This window comes from Macaca thibetana, chromosome 1 (genome assembly GCF_024542745.1).
Source record: "Macaca thibetana thibetana isolate TM-01 chromosome 1, ASM2454274v1, whole genome shotgun sequence".
Classification (NCBI taxonomy): domain Eukaryota; kingdom Metazoa; phylum Chordata; class Mammalia; order Primates; family Cercopithecidae; genus Macaca; species Macaca thibetana.
Genome location: NC_065578.1, coordinates 39,814,558 through 39,833,333, shown reverse-complemented (window position 1 = coordinate 39,833,333; position 18,776 = coordinate 39,814,558). Strand labels below are relative to the sequence as shown.

General features: G+C 46.9%; 1 protein-coding gene across 10 annotated transcripts in view; it reads right to left on the bottom strand.

Annotated features, from left to right (window-relative positions):
- Positions 1–3,181: 3,181 nt before the first annotated feature.
- The window catches only part of NFYC (nuclear transcription factor Y subunit gamma), a 109,192-nt gene continuing 93,597 nt past the window's right edge, over positions 3,182–18,776 (bottom strand). For 5 of the 10 annotated variants that reach the window (XM_050799089.1, XM_050799070.1, XM_050799079.1 and 2 more), the window contains 5 exons: positions 16,356–16,529; positions 11,827–11,985; positions 8,379–8,486; positions 5,364–5,423; positions 3,182–4,385 (listed from right to left, as the gene is read on the bottom strand). In XM_050799089.1, coding sequence (XP_050655046.1) covers positions 3,954–4,385; positions 5,364–5,423; positions 8,379–8,486; positions 11,827–11,985; positions 16,356–16,529 — 933 coding nt within the window. In that variant the 3' untranslated portion in view covers positions 3,182–3,953. The remainder of the gene's footprint in view (positions 4,386–5,363; positions 5,424–8,378; positions 8,487–11,826; positions 11,986–16,355; positions 16,530–18,776) is intronic. The other 5 variants (XM_050799108.1, XM_050799097.1, XM_050799051.1 and 2 more) reach the window with 5 other exon arrangements.

The following is an 18,776-nucleotide window of genomic DNA, read 5'->3' as shown; positions in this document are numbered from 1 at the left end:
ACCCAACTGCTTTATTTATTTCACACATACTCAAGGCTGGGCCAGTCAGTTCAGGAAGACTGAATAAAAGGGGATAGTTCACATTTCAACAGCCTGCCTCTTTCTTACCTATATACACGTCACCTTTGGCCAGAGAGCAACTGTGTATGCACAGGGGGTCAGGAGATCAGTGTTTTGGTTTCAATTCCACCCTTAATTCATGGAGTGACCTTGGGCAAGTCACTGCACTTCACTAGCCCTCCCATGACTGCATCTCTAACACAGGGATCATGATGCCTCTTCCTGTCTCCCCTGCAGGGTCACTGTGAAGATCATCGGGAGGGAGGACGGATGCTGCAAGTGCTAGGAAAAATGTTTAAAAAGTGCTCCGGATGTAAGGGGATCATGCTGGGTATTAGATAGGGGCTCTCTTGGGCTGCACCAAAGGGTTTGTTTACACCAGAATGAGCCCTGCTGGCAGGGCAATTTAAAGGGAAAGTGTTCAGCAGGGAAGCTGCTTGCTAATCACAACTGACCGAAACATCTCTAAAACAAGAATGGAAGTCTACAGGAAAATGGGGACCCACTCACTGGCCTGAAACTACAATCATACTTGGGTTTTCAGGAATGAACCAGAGCAAACAAGGCGGGACACAGGATGTCAGGAAATTAAATTGTGGAGCTTCTGCCTGAGGTCCCTCTGCACTTCCACTTTCTCCCTCTTGCATTCCCTGCATGCGGGGCTAGGCACACGGGTATCAGTGAAAACTTGCTATTATATGATGTCTCGCTAAGACTGAGTTCAGGACAGCTGGAAAGGCCAGAAGATCCCCTTCAGAAAAAAGTCCAGAGCTAGAATAAAGATAACTAGATATAGGAGGGACTGAATTTGGGAGTCGCGAGCATGTGGGGGCTGACCCTGACTCACTGTGTTATGGGGGCCGACTTACTGACTTCTCATGGTGAACTGTCACCTGCTTTACCTACCCTGATGACACTCCATGTCATTCTGGATACACAGCATCATGTATCCAAAACCTTAAAGCTAAAAAAACTTTGCCTTTGAAAAACAACAAAAAAAAAGTTGTCTTTTATAAGAAAGACTTTATAAGACTTTCGTAAGATGAGACTTTACCTCGTCTCATCTCTTTTTGCTTTGGTGGCCAGGAAGCTCAGGGTCAAATAATTCTAATAACTACACAGGTCTTTATAACCATATTTGTGTTGTTTTCTATAATCCTGATTTCCTACCAGATTGTTTTTCCTAATTTATTATTTCATTGTGTTGTTTTCATTGCAGTTTTTTCTTATGGACTGAGGTAAGGCATAGTGAAGTAGATGCTGAGTACTTTATAAGCTACCATCATCAAGACAATATAAGCAACAGGATGCCCCAATTTGGAGTAAAGGGTAGAGCTGGCCAGACTTGAATCTAGGCAAAGTATTTAAGCAGATCCCAGAAATCTGGGCAATCTCCTGGGAGGAAGAAAGAGCAGAGGACATTCGAGTTATCTGAAACTACTTGTTGAAAACCAATTCATGTCTTACCCCCATGGTTTACAGTGGATATTTCATGAGATAATCATAAAAGCATCAGGTTCAGACTTGAAATCATCTAACAGAAGCCTTTCCCCAATTTCCACCTCACTCACTGAGACAGTCCCAAAGACAAGGGAGGTATCTGCCCATGGGTTTAGGGCAAATACCTACATTTCCTGGCACCCAGCTCACTGTTCTTCCCACAACAGCAGCTCATTCCAACTGGAAGGATGGCATGGTGGAGGTAAGAAAGATGGCTCATCACTGGCCTCTGTGGCCAATGAATAAGTGGAATGCTCTCTCTATTCTCTCTGCTTCAATTAACAGGAAGTAGGTCTTGGCTGTAGAACTCTTGGCTGACAAGGCACCTGGGTTGTTCTCTGGCAGATGCCATGCCATTGGTAATGGGCGTGGCCACAGCAGGTAGCTGAACAGCAGCCTGTGCCAGGCAGGCCTGGAAGGATTTACCCCAGGTTTGTTTGATAGAGCCAGCTTTCTCCATGAGAGATGCCCTCTTGACCCTCAACCAGGCAGGAGACACAGCTCAATCTGATACATGGTGAGAATCTAGTAAGTCCAGCAGGCAAGCATCTCTGAGCAGCAAATATATTGATGAAGTTCACTTTTTTTTTTTTTGAGACGGAGTCTCGCTCTGTCACCCAGGCTGGAGTGCAGTGGCCGGATCTCAGCTCACTGCAAGCTCCGCCTCCCAGGTTTACGCCATTCTCCTGCCTCAGCCTCCCGAGTAGCTGGGACTACAGGTGCCCACCATCTCGCCCGGCTAGTTTTTTGTATTTTTTAGTACAGACGGGGTTTCACCGTGTTAGCCAGAATGGTCTCGATCTCCTGACCTCGTGATCCACCCGTCTCGGCCTCCCAAAGTGCTGGGATTATAGGCTTGAGCCACCGCGCCCGGCCGAAGTTCACTTTTAAGACTGGCTGAGGTAGGTCAGGCACAGTGGCTCATGCCCATAATCCCAGTACTTTGGGAAGCTGATGTGGCAGGATCACTTGAGCCCAGGAGTTCAAGACCAGCCAGGGCAATAAGTGAAACCCTGTCTCTACAAATAAATAAAAAAAATTAGCTGGGCATGGTGGTACATGACTGTAACCTGACTGTAGTCCCAGCAACTCAGGAGGCTGGGGTGGGAGGATTGCTTGAGCCCAGGAGATTGAGGCTGAAGTGAGCAACAGAGCAAGACAGACAGACAGACACACACACACACACACACAGACTGAGGCTGAAGTGAGCAACAGAGCAAGACACACACACACACAGACACACACACACACACACAGAGATTGAGGCTGAAGTGAGCAACAGAGCAAGACACACACACACACACAGAGACACACACACACACACACACAGAGGCTGAAGTGAGCAACAGAGCAAGACACACACACACACACACACACACAGATTGAGGCTGAAGTGAGCAACAGAGCAAGACACACACACACACACACACACACACACACACACACCCCGGCTAAGGACCTGTTTGATTTACATACACAGCATGAAGTTCCCTTCGCTTTGAACATCCCCTTCTCACAAGGGCGGCCCTCTCTCCCAGACACACAACCTGAGGGCAAAATGAACCTTTCCAAGCAAAGTGGCCCCATGAATGCCCCCAGACACAGAAACCCAGACTCTAAATTATCTAAAATGAGATTTATTGCATTTCATGCAGTCTGAAGTCCATGCAAAGGAGACTAGCACAGTGTTTAATGCATTTAAAAAATAAAGGGGAGGTGGGCAGCAAACGCACAAAGTCCTAGTCTCCTGGGTCCCTGGGAGAAAAGAGTGTGGCAATGAACCCACCCACTCTCCATGGGGAATAAATCTCTTAAATGCAAGGAATGTTTCCATGGCCTCTGGATGCAAATACACAGAGCTCTGGCGTAAGAGCAAGGGATGGGGAGAGGACCACGAGTGAAAAAGCAGCTACACACATTCACCTAATTCCATCTGAGGGCAGAACAACGTGGCAAGTCTTGGGGGTAGCAGCTGTTCCAAGAGTCAAGAAATACCATACACCCCTGGGGAGATTTGCTCCTAAAAAGAAGTGGCGGTAACAAACAACAACAAAAAAAAACAAAAGAAGAAATATTTCTTTAACCACACTCTTCAAGAAAATGCCATAAATATGTTATTTAATATTTTAATTTCATAGCATTGGACACATAGCTCAACATATTGAAATATTGATTCCTTGGAGAAAAAAATGGAAAAAAAAGGAAACAAAAAATATTGCATCTTTCTGCTGGAGAATCTTGGCCCCCAGGCATGGGGCGTAGTGCACCAGTGTCCTAGCCTGCAGGAGGCGCTGAGGTCGGCCGGGTCCTCTGGGGAGGAAGGCTGTGCCCATCGCCTGGGGCTGTATGGCAAAAATTGTGTTGGGTGTCCTTGGCCTTGCCAGCTCAGGCCCTCAGTCGCCGGTCACCTGGGGGGCCTGCCCGTCGGAGGGCTGGTTGGCTGACTGGATGAACATGGGCTGGGCGAGGTCCTGGCCCGCAGGCATGGTGACTTGCTGGATCTGGTAGAGCTGCTGCGAGGGGTGGAGAGGAGAGAGTGAGGTCACCCCTGGGAGAGGGGCATGCAGCTCCCTATGGGTCTCGAGCTGGTTGGGGGTCCCAGATACCTCAACCACCACCCACTGCAAGGCGTCAGAAGGAGGAGGGGAAGTGGAGCTCTGCTGGGGTTGGGAGCAGCAGACACAGGAGGCACCAGCCCGGTGTGAGGGGGGGTGTGTGGTGGGCAGGGAAGAGGTGCAGGGAGTTGAATTTCCTGTGGCTTTCACTTCTCTGGGCTCTGCCTCTCCCGTTAGCTCAGAGACTCGAGCTTGCTGCACGCTGTTCCTCTGTGGCAAACACAAGCAATTCGAACCACTGTACCAGCAGCTTGGAAGTCAGCATTTCCCCAACTCTTGGTAATCTACACTGGCAGGGGCAGTAGGATTACCCCCTCCTCTCCTCCTTTTCTCAGAATATCCGGCTCAGGTTGAAACCAAACTGAATTTCAATTTTCTCCATGGGCCCTGCTAAGGAGGTGGCCTGGTATAAACACTTAACTATAGCCAAGACCCTTCAGGGGTGGAGAAGATACTCACACAGCCACTTAGGAAGGGCAGGGCTAATTGACTACTTGGTTTTCCAGGCGCTCCCCAAAGAAACCAAAAGCCAAGACTTCACGGGAGCCCTGGCATGTAAGCCTAGCATGTGGTGCTGGCAGAAGCCAGAGGTGGGTCCTGATGCCAGCTCTTCTCCCTTTTGAGCAGCAGAGGGCACAAGTTTGGGCATGTCATCCTATCATGTCCTCAGTGGTCTCTGGTACTGTACTGTGAGGGGAAAGCAGAGGGAAAAGGGAAGATTCTCTCCTTGCAGGGACTGAAAATTACTGAATTTCAGGTACCCAGAGAGTTCAAGAGGTCACATGTTCTCTGCAACTCAACAGTCTATGCTATTAAAAAACATTATGGCTTAGGGGAAAAAAATACAGTTCTAGAGAGGGAAACAGGAAACCTGCTCTCTAGTCCTGTCTGGAATGAACATCTAGGGGAGCATGGACAAGGCACTTCCCATCTCCAGGGTTCAGTCTACTCATCTGTAAAATAGCAACTGGGGCTACATGGTCTAAGATTATTTTTAGTTACAACTAAGTCTATAAAACTAAAGGATAGGTGCCCTGATTTAAATACTGTACTTGTTTTAACAATTTCTGTCCACTCCTTGTTAGGAGAGGACAGGACAGCTGCCCTAACCATCCAAACCCAGATACTACCTGCTACCCTGCCCCGCAATTCCTCACCCTCTGCCCCTGCCCAGGCTGGGTACCCTACCTGTCCATCTGTGAACTGGCTGAACTGCTGCTGTCCTTGCTGGACCTCTGTCTGGGTAATCTGTAAGAATCAAGATGGTAGAGTTGACACGTCAGCTGCAGGGTCTGATCCACCAGCCCACCACCCAGAAGAAGGTCATAAAGATCAAATGAGACAATGCATATAAAGTGCCCAGCTCAATGGGTAGTAAGAAAGCGAGGGCCCCTCCTAATCTTCTAGCACTGATGGCTATCCCAGGAGTTGGCAGCACAAAGGGACATCGAGAATCCTGAGCACATAATAGATAGTTCCCACCCCCATCTCTCTAATGAATGCCTACTCCCTCAACCACTCACTCATCTGAAGGTCCTGAGGCTCAAACAGAACACATGGCTCCTAGGTGCTATGGTTTGGGGTAGAAGTCCTAAGAGTCAGTCTTTCAGCCAGTGAAGGTGGATTGCAAAGTGTTAGACAAAGTGGTGAGTGGTCTCTTTCATTCTTAGAAGGTGGGCTCCAAACCAAACCTGTATCACCCAGATCATCTGACTGGAATATGAAACACCCTGGCAAGCAAGTGGCCTTGGCCCCAGCAGTCCTCATGGCAAACCTATGAAGTACTTTTTCCGAGAGAGGCACTGTGCAGTCCTCTAGGCCAAGGGAGGGGAGGAGAAAGGGGGAGGGACGGGGAGTGGAACAAATACAACATTTATCACGAGTACTTAAAATCTTACTTGCGGACTGTGAATGGACTTTAGATAAATTTACTGACATGCAGAACTGCATATATAATGACAACTGCTGGAAGCAGCTTGGTAAACTAGAAGGAAGACTGTGGTGTGCATGCACATGTGTTCCTATGGAACATCTGACCAGCAGTGTCCTCTGTGTACCATTTCCTGGAATCATCACAGCCAGCCTGCAAGACAAGGACTGTCCTCTCAAATGTCCTCACCACGGCCAAAAACAACCCCTGCAGGCCTACCCATGAGGCTATGAGGAACAAGAAAGGGAACGGGTATAAAAGGCTTCATGACTGGGTTTTTTTTTTTTTTTTTTTTTTTTTTTTTGAGACAGAGTCTCGCTCTGTTACCCAGCCTGGAGTGCAGTGGCGCGATCTCGGCTCACTGCAAGCTCCGCCTCCTGGGTTCACGCCATTCTCCTGCCTTGGCCTCCTGAGTAGCTGGGACTACAGGCGCCCGCCACCTCGCCCGGCTAGTTTTTCGTATTTTTTAGTAGAGATGGGGTTTCACCATGTTAGCCAGGATGATTTTGATCTCCTGACCTCGTGATCCGCCCGTCTCGGCCTCCCAAAGTGCTGGGATTACAGGCTTGAGCCACCGCGCCCGGCGACTATTTCTTACTATTGTTCCTTATTTTGGTCCTTTTCCTTCCAACAGCCTATAAGCTGCTTGAGGGCAGGGCCCATACAAAATAAGTATTCCAGAAATGTCTGCAGAATAAACAAGTGAGCCCGAGACAAATGGAAAATATTCCACATAGATAAGAAGGTTAACTGCTCTGTGGCGAGCAGGATTGCCATTCATATTAGCTGAGATTTCACTTACCTTTAAATTTTATTTACATATTATTCATTCTGCTTCAACAAACATTTACTGAGCACCTACTAAGTACTAGGTCGTCACAATTACAACCTGTTGTTACAAAGATTTTCATTGCCTTCAGCTACCGCTTTCTTGCTTCTCCCCAACCTCTCCCATTTTTTGGCTTTAGTTCTGTTCCCAAAACCAAATTTTTTTTTTTTTTGGAGACAAAGTCTCACTCTGTCACCCAGGCTGGAGTGCAGTGGCACAATCTCGGCTCACTGCAACCTCCACCTCCTGGGTTCAAGTGATTCTTGTGCCTCAGCCTCCCAAGTAGCTGGCATTACAAGGCGTGTACCACCACACCCAGCTAATTTTTGTATTTTTAGTAGAAATGGTTTTGCCATGTTGGGCAGGCTGGTCTCAAACTCCCGACCTCAAGTGATCCACCTGCCTCGGCCTCCCTCCCAAAGTGCTGGGATTACAGGCGTGAGCCACCGTGCCCAGCCCCAAACTGACTTCTGAGGAACCAAGAAGCTTCCTTCTCATTTCCTCCCACTCCCATGCCGTTATGTTTTTAGGATCCCAGGGAAGAATCTTACCAAGGTTAAAAAGAGGGGCTGGGGGAAGGGTGTGAGTCAGTATCAGTTACGGAAGAGCCGAGTCCTTAGGTAAGCCAGGGAGTGGGCAAAGAGCGAGCCCTTAATGATCCCAGAGACTATATGGAACTCAGAAGCCTTGCTTTTGGCTCATTCTTCATTATTTTCCCAAATGAGATCTTTGGAGACCTGCTCTACAAACTCAGCTCTGTCACCACTGTCAATAGATACATCACCAGAAATGCAACTGGGCCAGACGGGTCCAGCTCTTAAACGATCGCTGCTTTTTTTGGGTCTGAGGCAAAAGAATCCATTAACAATGCCTCCCCTTGACCAGCACCCCCCATCTTCTACAAATGGTGCCCACATCCCTCAATACCCCCAAGCCCAGGGAGGCAGCCCCCTCACCATCTGTGACTCAGCCATCAATACTGTAGAGCACGAGAGGAGAGGGGCAATTTTTCTGGTCAGGGATGCAAAAGGAGGTGGAGGTAAAATCTAAGTAAGCTTTTCAAAGGGCACAGGAGGTGCCAGAACACAACAGCCACTTGGGTTTAAAGATGGAAACAGCCTGACGATTAGGAGATCTGTCGAACATATCCCGGGTCTGACGGGTGTGCACACCTATAAGATTTCTTTCAGGCACCTTCGAGGCTTCCCCTGACTTGCATTTCTTTGCCCCCTGAGAACAAGACAGTAAGAGAAAACACTTTGAACCTAATGTTCCAATTACCACCCATGCCTCTTGGGTGCAGAAGAGATATGGAGGGTGTGGGGGTGGTGCCTCTGGCTGAAGGATGAGGAGGCAAGACAGTTGTGTGCTGAGTGCTCCTTTCCTGTCAGAAGCCACCTGCTCCTGATCTCCAACACAAGCCCTGTGTCTCTGGGGCACATACCTGTTGAGCATTGGTGGCAAGTGTCTGGATCTGTCCCTGCACAACTTGAGTCCCTGATACAGGCTGGGCTAAGCGGATATACTGCAGCTGGCCGGCGTTCAGCTGCACCTAGGGCAGGGGCAGAGACAAAGAGACCATAAGACATTGAGCATAATCTCAAACAGGCAAACTTTCCATGACGAGAGATGGTGACTGCCCCCTACCCCTCAAGCCCTCCAAAGAAGCCTGCCCTGAAAAAAGTCCCTTTTAAAGAGAGGTCAAAACAAGCAAAACTAGAACATCCACAAGTCACACAACACAGAAGAGAATATGTTCCCTGAACGGACTTCAGAAAAAACTCCCAGAAGATCCTGTCACAAAGGTGAGAACAGCATGGCTGCATGCTCGTTATTTGCCGGATTTTAGCTACATGATCACGGCTTATCTTCAGAATTTATCTGACTGACATGATCAGAATGCCTGTACATTAAGTGTGGGCCTCTTTCCCTCCCATCTCCCACAATTCCCAATACTGTAAAGAGATCCAGCGTCCGCCAGGAGCCCAAAGCAGACAGCCATCATTCCGCATCATAGCCCTCACACTGCCCTGCCCCATGCTGCACATCTTGGAGGCAAAAGCTGGCCTGCTTAACCATCTCTCTCCCCAACAGCCAGGCTGGATGGGGGTCTGTGGGGCTTTTAGGATCCTTGGTGTTCAGCACTAGCTTCTGGCCAAACACCTCCCAAGGGGAAGCAGAATCAATAAACCTTTCACAGAAAACCCCATCATGGGAAACCAAAGCTACAAAAGCGCCCTTAGAGTCTCTCATGCTTACGATTAAATCTCAGATAATACAATAATACTACATGCTGCATTTAATTGTGTGCTAAAAGCCTTAACTCAGGCTCTTAATGCTCCAGTGTACCATGAAAGTATTAGTGCTTTGAGCTAGGGATGAAAAGAGGACCAAGGCAGTTACCATGTCAGAGAACCGTAGCTCAGCAAAGATGATGGTCAGCAGGGAAGGACTGCAGACATTCACACCCTCAATTTAGAGGAAATGAAAGGGGTTCTGGGAGCATGGATAGACTAGGTCTCTATCTGGGGGCCCCAGAAACCACCTGCCCTGGCTGCCCAGTCTGCTTTGCTGCAAGGGGGAGCTTCTTGCGGCTAACAGGTAAGTGTTGCCTCTGCTCTGGAGCAAATTTCCCTCTGGTCTTCACGAGCTGCAGGACTCTTCCGTGAGGAAAATGCTAATGGGATGAAGCTGTACTCCTGCACACAGTGTTCAATCAAAATGCTTCTCTGAGACTCCCAGCCTCACAGAATTTGAACTACCAAGAAAAAACGACCTCTCAAATTCATGGTAGACCATTCTAGAATTGCCCACTTGAGGCAAGATGGAGGGACACACAATCCAAAACCATTAACAATCTGGTTCAAAGGAGACAGGGCAAAAGTATTATGACCTGCAGTCATTTCTTTCCTGAGAATATGCCAAGAGAAGCTGCTGGGAGGCTGTGGTGCCAAGCCTGAATTCCCCACTTAAATCCTATAATGCAGCTTCCTGGCAACAATGTTAAGTTGCTTGTGGGGAGGAAGGCAGCTGCGCGGAGGTATGGGAAACCTCATCTACAGAGACTGATGGTGGCTAGTCCCAGGAGTCCCTAGAACTCCAGCCAGGGATCACAAGAAGACTAAAGTCTTGTCACAGGAGTGGGAGAAGGTATAATGACAGCTACACGGATGTAAAATTTTCTAGCTGGGAAGAGCTCTTTGCAGAAACCCAAATGTGACTGAAAAGCTGTGAGCCAAATGGTTCCAAGCAGCTCTTCAACAGAAGCAAGAGTTTTCCTTTTTAGCTTAGGTTAAGACATTTGGTGATGATCCGTCCCTCATTTCTCTACAGCAAGACAGGTTTGGGGATCCTCATAGCTTTTTTACATTAATTACAGACAAAATAAGCTCTGGGTTTTTGAAAGGGAAATAAAGTTTCCTTCCTGAAGCTCATCACTATTAGGAACATTCCAACGAGCTGCCTAAAGAGTCTGGAAATGAAGACTCCTACAGAAAGTGCCTGAGCCAGTGAAGATGAAATAGTGAATTCTGCAACAAATCTGCTAGGTAAAGCTCTGTGTCCCAGAGGGTTAAAGTATCTGCAAGGTGGAACTCTCTATTCTCTGGCTTAAATGAACCTGTGGCGGTGCCTTCACTTGCAAAAACGAGAACCATTCAACAGAAATCTTGGGGTTGGGGAGTGAAACAATGAAGCAAAGCAGAGCTCAGTCATGCAATCCATTGTGAGCACACGTGAGAGAGGTGGAAAAAGAGACATACACACGCCGCTTTCGTAAGCTTTCTCTTGGCCTATTACCATGTTAACTTCAGATGAAGAACAATTCCTAAACTGATCTAAGGATACTTTCAGAGTTATTTTCACAGAGGAAGTGGTTAATCAAGTCTATGTGAGTTTCTATACCTGCCTACGTTTCATTTATGACAAAAATGGCAAAGGGCAGGGAATAGAAGGACCGCTCTGTTTCACTCACTTTCCAGTTTTGGGGGTCAAAATTACCATGTACAGACTGCAAGTGTTAAGACAAGGACACATTTTACAAAAGAAGGAGTACAAATAAAAAAGCCAACAAATCTAAGAATTGAAATCCCTCAAGGCACACAGGAAGCAGCAGTCCACAGTAAAGGAATGGATAAGTTATATGAAAGCCAAAAATACACTTTGCTGCAGGCTCCACTGGGAAATGAGTCATGAATATGCAACAAGTGTATTTATGGCCTTCCCTATACACCTCCCTCTTATCCTCTGCTGATCAAATACAGGACTGCCTCACAGGGCCTTTGGGCCTTGTCATGGGTAGTGGTTACAATGATTTCCCTGCATAGGTGGAATGAGGGGAAATCGAGTGAAGATGCCCCACTGTGGGGAACCTGAACCTAGATTAAAGGAAAGCAGGGAACAAACACAGTGAAGCAAGTTGTGTTCAGGAACACTGGCATATAGATTAAAAACAAAACACACACACACATACACACACACACACACACACACATAAAAATAAGTATTGTGGGCTGGGTGTGGTGGCTCACGCCTATAATCCCAGCACTTTGGGAGGCTGAGGCGGGCGGATCACCTGAGGTTAGGAGTTAGAGACCAGCTTGGCCAACACTGTGAAACCCCGTCTCTAAGGCAGGAGAATCGCTTGAACCTGGGAGGCAGAGGCTGCAGTGAGCTGAGATCAAGCCACTGCACTTCAGCCTGGGCGACAGAGCAAGACCTATCTCAAAAAAAAAAAAAAAAAAAAAAAAAAAAAGTATTGTGCGTGTGTGTGAGAGAGATATATATATATATATATATCTCTCTCTCTCTCTCTCTCTGTCTCAAGGCATAGATATATCTTTAAGTATTTCCTTCTATAAAGCTGTAAAGACAAACCTCAGGGCAGGACTCACCGGGATCTGCTGGATCTCTCCCGTGTTAGTGATGATCTGCTGCATCACCTGCATGGTCTGTCCAGTGCTACTCTGGGCCTGCTGGGCTTGACCCTGTGGCTGGGCCTGGACAATCTGCACCTGCTGACCTTCTCCAACCTGCATTGTCACAGGTGTGGTCTGAAAGGAAGAGTTATGAGAATGCTGCATGAGTTCAGGCTTAGAGCCCACAGGATTACCAAGACGTTAATAACGAGCAGTGTGCCGGGAGCAAACCCTCTCAATGAATGCCTAAACTCATCTCAATACTAGTAATGCAGAGTCCTCTGGGTTTACAGCATTGCTAAAGCTACTCTCCAAAATGAAAGAAAAGCCAAAAATATTTTAAGGCTCACAGTACAAATATCTGCATGGGTCCCAAACATAAATCTCTGTGCCCCAAATGCTGCAAATTTTCACAGCCCCTTTAGTGATGATAAGGCACATACACTACAGAAAAAATCAAAAGCAACCATGACAGTTTACTTCAGAAATAGTCAAAGTCAAGTCTGGGGCAGATGAATTTGGAGGGTAACATTAAATGGAAAGGGTACGGATTTAGTTAGTTCAGGGTCATGTGCTCTTTCTTAGGCATTTAAGACACTGAGAGAAAAATAACGCACAGGGGTACATCTCCGAGGCTGACCCTAGTGCACACTGGCTCTCACTCCATTCAAGCTGCAGAGCAATTCCTGCCCACACTGGCCAGATGGCTACTCTGGACCACAGTATGGCTTCCCACAGGAGAGCAAACACTGCTAACTCACTGGGCACTGTTAAGACACAGACTTTTAACTAAGTGTACCCCTAATTAATAGAATTTAAGAAAGCAAGAACTCTAACTTTCTAAAAACAGCAATCTCGGATCTAAGAAATTTCTGCCCAATGTGTATGACTTGGCAGATTCTGTCTCTCACACACAATGGTTATAGTCCTATGAAATGTACTCTTCTGAGAGATGGTAAAGACACAAGCTGCCAAAAGGGTCAATTATTCTTTCAAATCTCAAAACTTTAGTACTATTTGTGACTTTCACAGGTTACCTAGAGCAGTGAGCCTATCTGGCTCATCTGGTGGTGGTAGTGATGGGGGGTGCGGCGGCGGCGGGGGTGTGTGGGTGGAGCCTTTTAAACTACACCTGTATATCCAACCCCTGACTTGAATTCTGTCACTCTGTCTCCCCCACTCTGAATTAATCACCTCAATAAGACGACTATGGAAGTCTCAATGAATCATAAACTTCAACTGATGTTGCTATTCTGATGTTCTTAATTCTGACTGCATAGATTACTGAAAATTACAACTATGCATCCAAAGTTACAAGGGAAGGGGATGTGTTCTGGGAACGACAGATGAGATTCAAGGGATTACTAAGGAGAAATTACTACAAACTGGAGGAGGGCAGGAAAGAAAGACGACAGAGTGTTCCAAAAGTACGTGCAGTGGGCTAGGCTAACAGAAAACATCTCTTCCATTCTTGTACCACAATTTTCAACTCAGCCTATTCCCAACTTCCATAAATAAGTTTCCAATTTATGACAGAAAACACAGGATTAATTTTACCAAAATATGCATTCTTTCCAACTCTGCTTTGATACATATGTATTCTGTCCTACAAAGCATATCTGCACTCAACTTGAAATAGCCATCACAACAGGTCCAGGGAGGTGTGACACAGCACAAGGCCACCCTGAAGCAGCAGGATGGTGAAAGAACAGCCAGGAAATGCTGGGAAGGACCAACTTCACCATCCTCACAAGCCTTATCAGCTCCAAGATGTGCACGTCTGGGTTGGCAGAGAAGAGGATAGATGAAATTCTCGCTGACTAAAAAGAAATGCATGCTGCCAACTCATCACTGTACTATATCAACCCAATTTTCCCAAGAGGATTTCCAAGGTATTTCTAAATCATTTCAGGAAAATGAGGGCTTGTGTTAGCATGGCAGCTGTCAAATCATGTATGGTGTGCCCTGCTGTCAGGGCACAACAGCCATGAGCTTCCTTAGGATGATCAGCCAATCAGAGCCTGCCCTTGGCAGACTCCCTCTAAGTTCACTCTGTAAAGGGATAAAGCCTTTGGCAGGTCAAGCTTTCACCACTGTAGAGGCACAAGCATTAGCCAAAGAAGGTCCCTTAGGCATCATGGTGCAATTGAGGTCTTGAGGCAGTGACTGAGCAGCCATTATCTTTGAACCCTCCTGCCTAGCACAGGGTCTGGCATAAAACAAGTACTCAATACATTTTTGTAACATGGATAAGTAAATGAGCAGGGAATAAATCCTAAAATCGTAATTACCTTTTTTTTTTGAGACGGAGTCTCGCTCTGTCACCCAGGCTGGAGTGCAGCGGCATGATCTCAGCTCACTGCAACCTCCGCCTCCCAGGTTCAAGAGATTCTCCTGCCTCAGCCTCCCGAGTAGCTGGGACTACAAGCACCCACCACCATGCCCGGCTAATTTTTGCATTTTTAGTAGAGATGGGGTTTCACCATATTGGCCAGGCTGGTCTCGAACTCCTGACCTTGTGATCCGCCTACGTTGGCCTCCCAAAGTGATGGGATTACAGGTGTGAACCACTGCACCTGGACAAATCATAATTACAATGGTAGCTCATGCCTGTCATCCCACCACTGTGGAAGGCCAAGGTGAGAGGATGGCATGAAGCCAGGAGTTCGAGACCAGCCTGTGAAACATTAATGAGACTCCATCTCCACAAAAAAATTAAAAATTATCCAGGTGTGGTGGCATACGCCTGGGAGTCCCAGCTCCTCGGGAGGCTGAGGCAGAAGGATTGCTTGAGCCCAGCAGTTTGAACCTGCAGTAAGCTATGATTGTGCTACTCCAGCCGGGGTGACCAAGTGAGAACCTATCTTTAAAAAAACATCAATCAATCCATCTACCTCCACCCCATTTTTTTTTCTTCTAGGCAAACTCAGCTCCTTATTAGAATACACAAGGCTGTCCAGGATGTGTTCACTACCTATCTTTTCAAACTTGCCTAGATGGTCTCCTATGCTGACTACTTTCCCATGGCTCCCTGTACTGTTTTTCACTTCTAAGCCTTTGCCTATGCTGTGCCCTCAACTGGCAATACCACCCTTTCCCGCTTTAATTTCCACTGTTCCCTAAGACTCATATTACTTCCTTCAGGAACATTATCTGACCATCTCCTTCACATCTTTCTTAGCTACTCATCCTCATATATATATATATACACACACACACACACATATACATACATACATATATATACACACTGTTTTTTTGAGACAGCAGCTTGCTCTGTCACCCCAGCTGGAGTGCAATGGCACAATCACAGTTCACTGAGGCCTTGACTTCCTTGGCTCAAGCGATCATCCCAACTCAGCCTCTTAAGTAGCTGGGACACAAGTGCATGCCACCATGGCTGGCTAATGTTCTGATTTTTTGGTAGACACAGGGTCTCTCACCATGTTGCCCAGGCTGGTCTTGAACACGTGGGCTCATGCAATCCCCCTGCCTTGGCCACCCAAAGTGTTGGAATTACACACGAGCCACCACATGTCCCTGCCTTTTTTTTTAATTAAAGAAGAGGTCTTGCTGTGCTGCCTGGGCTGAAGTGCAGTGGCATGATCCTACCTCACTGTAACCCAAACTCCTGGGTTCCTCTCACCTTGGCCTCCCAAAGTGTTGGGATTACAGGCATGAGCCACTACGCTGAGCCAAGGTACTTCTTTTGATGTGTTCCTCTAACACCCTGTACACATTCCCACGTGGAGGTACAACCTTTAAGTATTTGTATCCCCAACTAAATTGTGAATTCCTTGAAAATAAGGACTGTTGTATTCATGCTTGTATCCCCAGTACATAGTACAGGACTTTACCCTCAGAGGATGCTCAGTGTTTGATGAATAAATAATGATTGACAGAGAATTTGGATTCAGAGCTCACAGTACAGAGTTCTCTGCAGCCTCACATGACCCCCAACAAACATGAATGCTACTGCTCTCAACAATACTACTGGGGAGAGAAAGAGTCCTCTGATTACTATCATAAAAAGAGAAGGTCACTTGACACAAATATGGGACACAGAAATGACGGGGAGAAGGAGTATGCAAACTGGCAATGATACCTAATCTCTCCTTTTAAGGGCACAAATTCCACTTCTGACACAGACACACAGACAGCAGGCATGGAGTTCACTTTAGTACCTCTACAGAGATCCCACTACTCTTCATAAGGCATTTCAGACATTTTTTTTCTCTCCTAAAATTTCTGAGCTAATAGGGATCCTGGAGAACATACTGTCCACTACACTTTCTTCATTTGACCTTTGAGAAAAACAGGGTCCAGAGAGATTAGGGTGACATCTCACCCCAGTAGCTGAATCTGGGGAAAAGTTCCCGTTTCCAGACTTTAAATCCAGTGCTCTCTAATGATCCGGCTGCCTCTCTGCCCTCATCAAGCTCTGGCCATCCAAAAACCTAAGGGGCACTGTCTTGCTGGATGGGCATCCTCAGCAGCTCACAGACCTGGCCCTGCTGAGGCTGTGCGATGATGATCTGCCCAGGCTGGATGGTGGTCGTGGAGCTGGTGGTCTGCTGGCCTTGCTGCTGGCCCTGGACTTGGACAGCGGTGGGCTGCTGAGCCAGCGTGAAATAGTACTGGACTGGCTCGGCAGGAGTTACAGACTGGCGCACCTCCTCCTGTTGGGTGGAAAGAGAGACAGGTAAGAGAAAAAGAACCGATTCAGCAACCGCCACAGTGAATTTCCACTCTTCCCCCAAACAGGCTATGTGCAGTTGCCTGCTGAATGCTGAGCTCTCCACATTTGAAGCCAAAGGAAAGTGGAATTCAAAGAGACCAGTTATGCTAAATCAAACTAAAAATAACAGATCCTATAGGCTTCACAAAACATATAGCCAAGTACGAAATAATCACCCATTGCATGATAAGTTGCAAACGGGCAAATAATTACTGTAACTAAAAACCACGCACCAGCAGTGCTTGTCAGTAAATGCTGTCAAGGCCTGTGATCTGAGAACAGTGCTAATTGCACGTGTTGGGAAGATGCTACCCAAACATCGTGCCTCTCAGGCCTGGTCCCAATCTCCCAAACAGGCAGCACTCTTCTCATTTTATCCCCACCACTTCAAGGGGGACAGAACAGGTTAATGGGAAACAGGGCTTTTCCTGAGCTGAAATTTTCAGGATCGAGAGCACTGGTAGGCAAGTACCCAGCTTTTCACAGCTTGTTGAAAGCTCTGTGGTCACGGAGGGCATGTCTATCCAGTGTCACATCTGGTTCTGGTTGTACTTAGCCACAGAAGCGCAACCCAGGGGGCCTGATGGACAGCTCTCCGCTGGGGTACTGCCTTGGCTGATTAGGGAGGTCGCATTCTGTCCGATCTGCGGAGTGGAGACTGTTCCTTCTTCAGCTGATGTTTTCCATGGCAGAAGGAGTAAACAACCCTCTCCCAGCCACCTTGAGCTCACAGCTGAGAGTGTAGGATGTTTACACACACTACAGCATGGTTATAGCCCACAGGGTCCAGGGTTGGTCAGCCCCTGACCACTGACACAGAACGGCGTCTGATCCGGAGTGACCTGTGTGACACATGGTGCCCCTGCCTGGGACAACAAAAACAATAAAAACATAGAACCACTTGGGCTGGCTGAGTAAAAATATTAGCTAAATTTACTCATGTCCTTATTCAGGGCAAAGTTTGCCATGTTCCAGAAAAGAGGAAAAGACACTTCTTAGAAGTACACAAACCCTGCGGGCTGCCTCAAACTCCCCAAAGTAACATTTACAAAGCTGGTATTGACCCCATTCCCAACATTATGTTAGGTGCCCTGAACTGTGCTTCCAAAGTACTGTCCTCATAGTATACACTTTTGCACTTTCATGTCAAATTAACTGTTCTACTAAAATGTAAGTGCCATGAGGGCAAAGCCTAGCTCCCTCTTGCTCTCTGCTATCCCCTGCGTTCCCAGGTAGGCACTCAATAAGTGCTTGCTGAATGATGAATGGATTTATTTAGACAGGCAGACAGAGGCAGGAAAGTACTTCTCTGAATCTAAGTTGGTGGTATGACAAATTCTCTTAAACCCAACAGTTGTTACCAATAGAAAAAAGTAGTCTCTAAACTCTCTTTTGGTACCTCTAGGACTCTGTGGCTACAGTGTGGGGAAGCAGCTGGTGTCCCCTGTGGAACAGAGCTGAGTATCCTTTGTTTGCCTGATGACTGGGGGCCAGGACACTAAAACTAGGATTGCCAGTATCTAGCCCCTGAGAAACATGGGTCTCTGCATGACACGGTTACTTGACAGCCATCTATCCAGCTTAGGGAGATACCTGTAATATTCTGCGTTTCTCAGTTAATGTATGAACTGACTTTCTAGGTTAATATATTCTGTGCTTCAGACACAAACAGTTTTAACCCTCAATATGATTATGCCGAGGCAGAAGGAAAAGGAGATTCCCTTTTATTTTCATCTAGGTCTCAATTTCCACAACAACTTAAAAATGGCAACGTCAACTCCATTTCAACCCCAACTTATCATCATTATAAATAAATGTCAGCCTGCAAACTAGGTCTTGGCTGTGGCAAGGCTAAAATACTGATACCTTTTGCAGCCAAGAAACAGAGGCCAACTGCTCTTTGCAAAGTTGTTGAAGTAGGTTCAAGGTACTTGGGTTCCACTGAGATCTCCTTTCTTATTTTACAAAAAATACAAATCACTGAAATCCAGACCTAACTTGGAAAAGCTCTCGGGTAATGAGAGGGTATACAGGACTGAAAGTCCTAGAACCATCTGTGTAGGAAGCTAGGCAGCAGGGAGACACCTGCATTTTCTAGCCCTGACCTGTGATTGTTTAGTCTCCAGTTATCCCCGACTACAGCTGATCTAGTATTGAATATGATCTTTTTGTCAGACAAAAAGCAAAC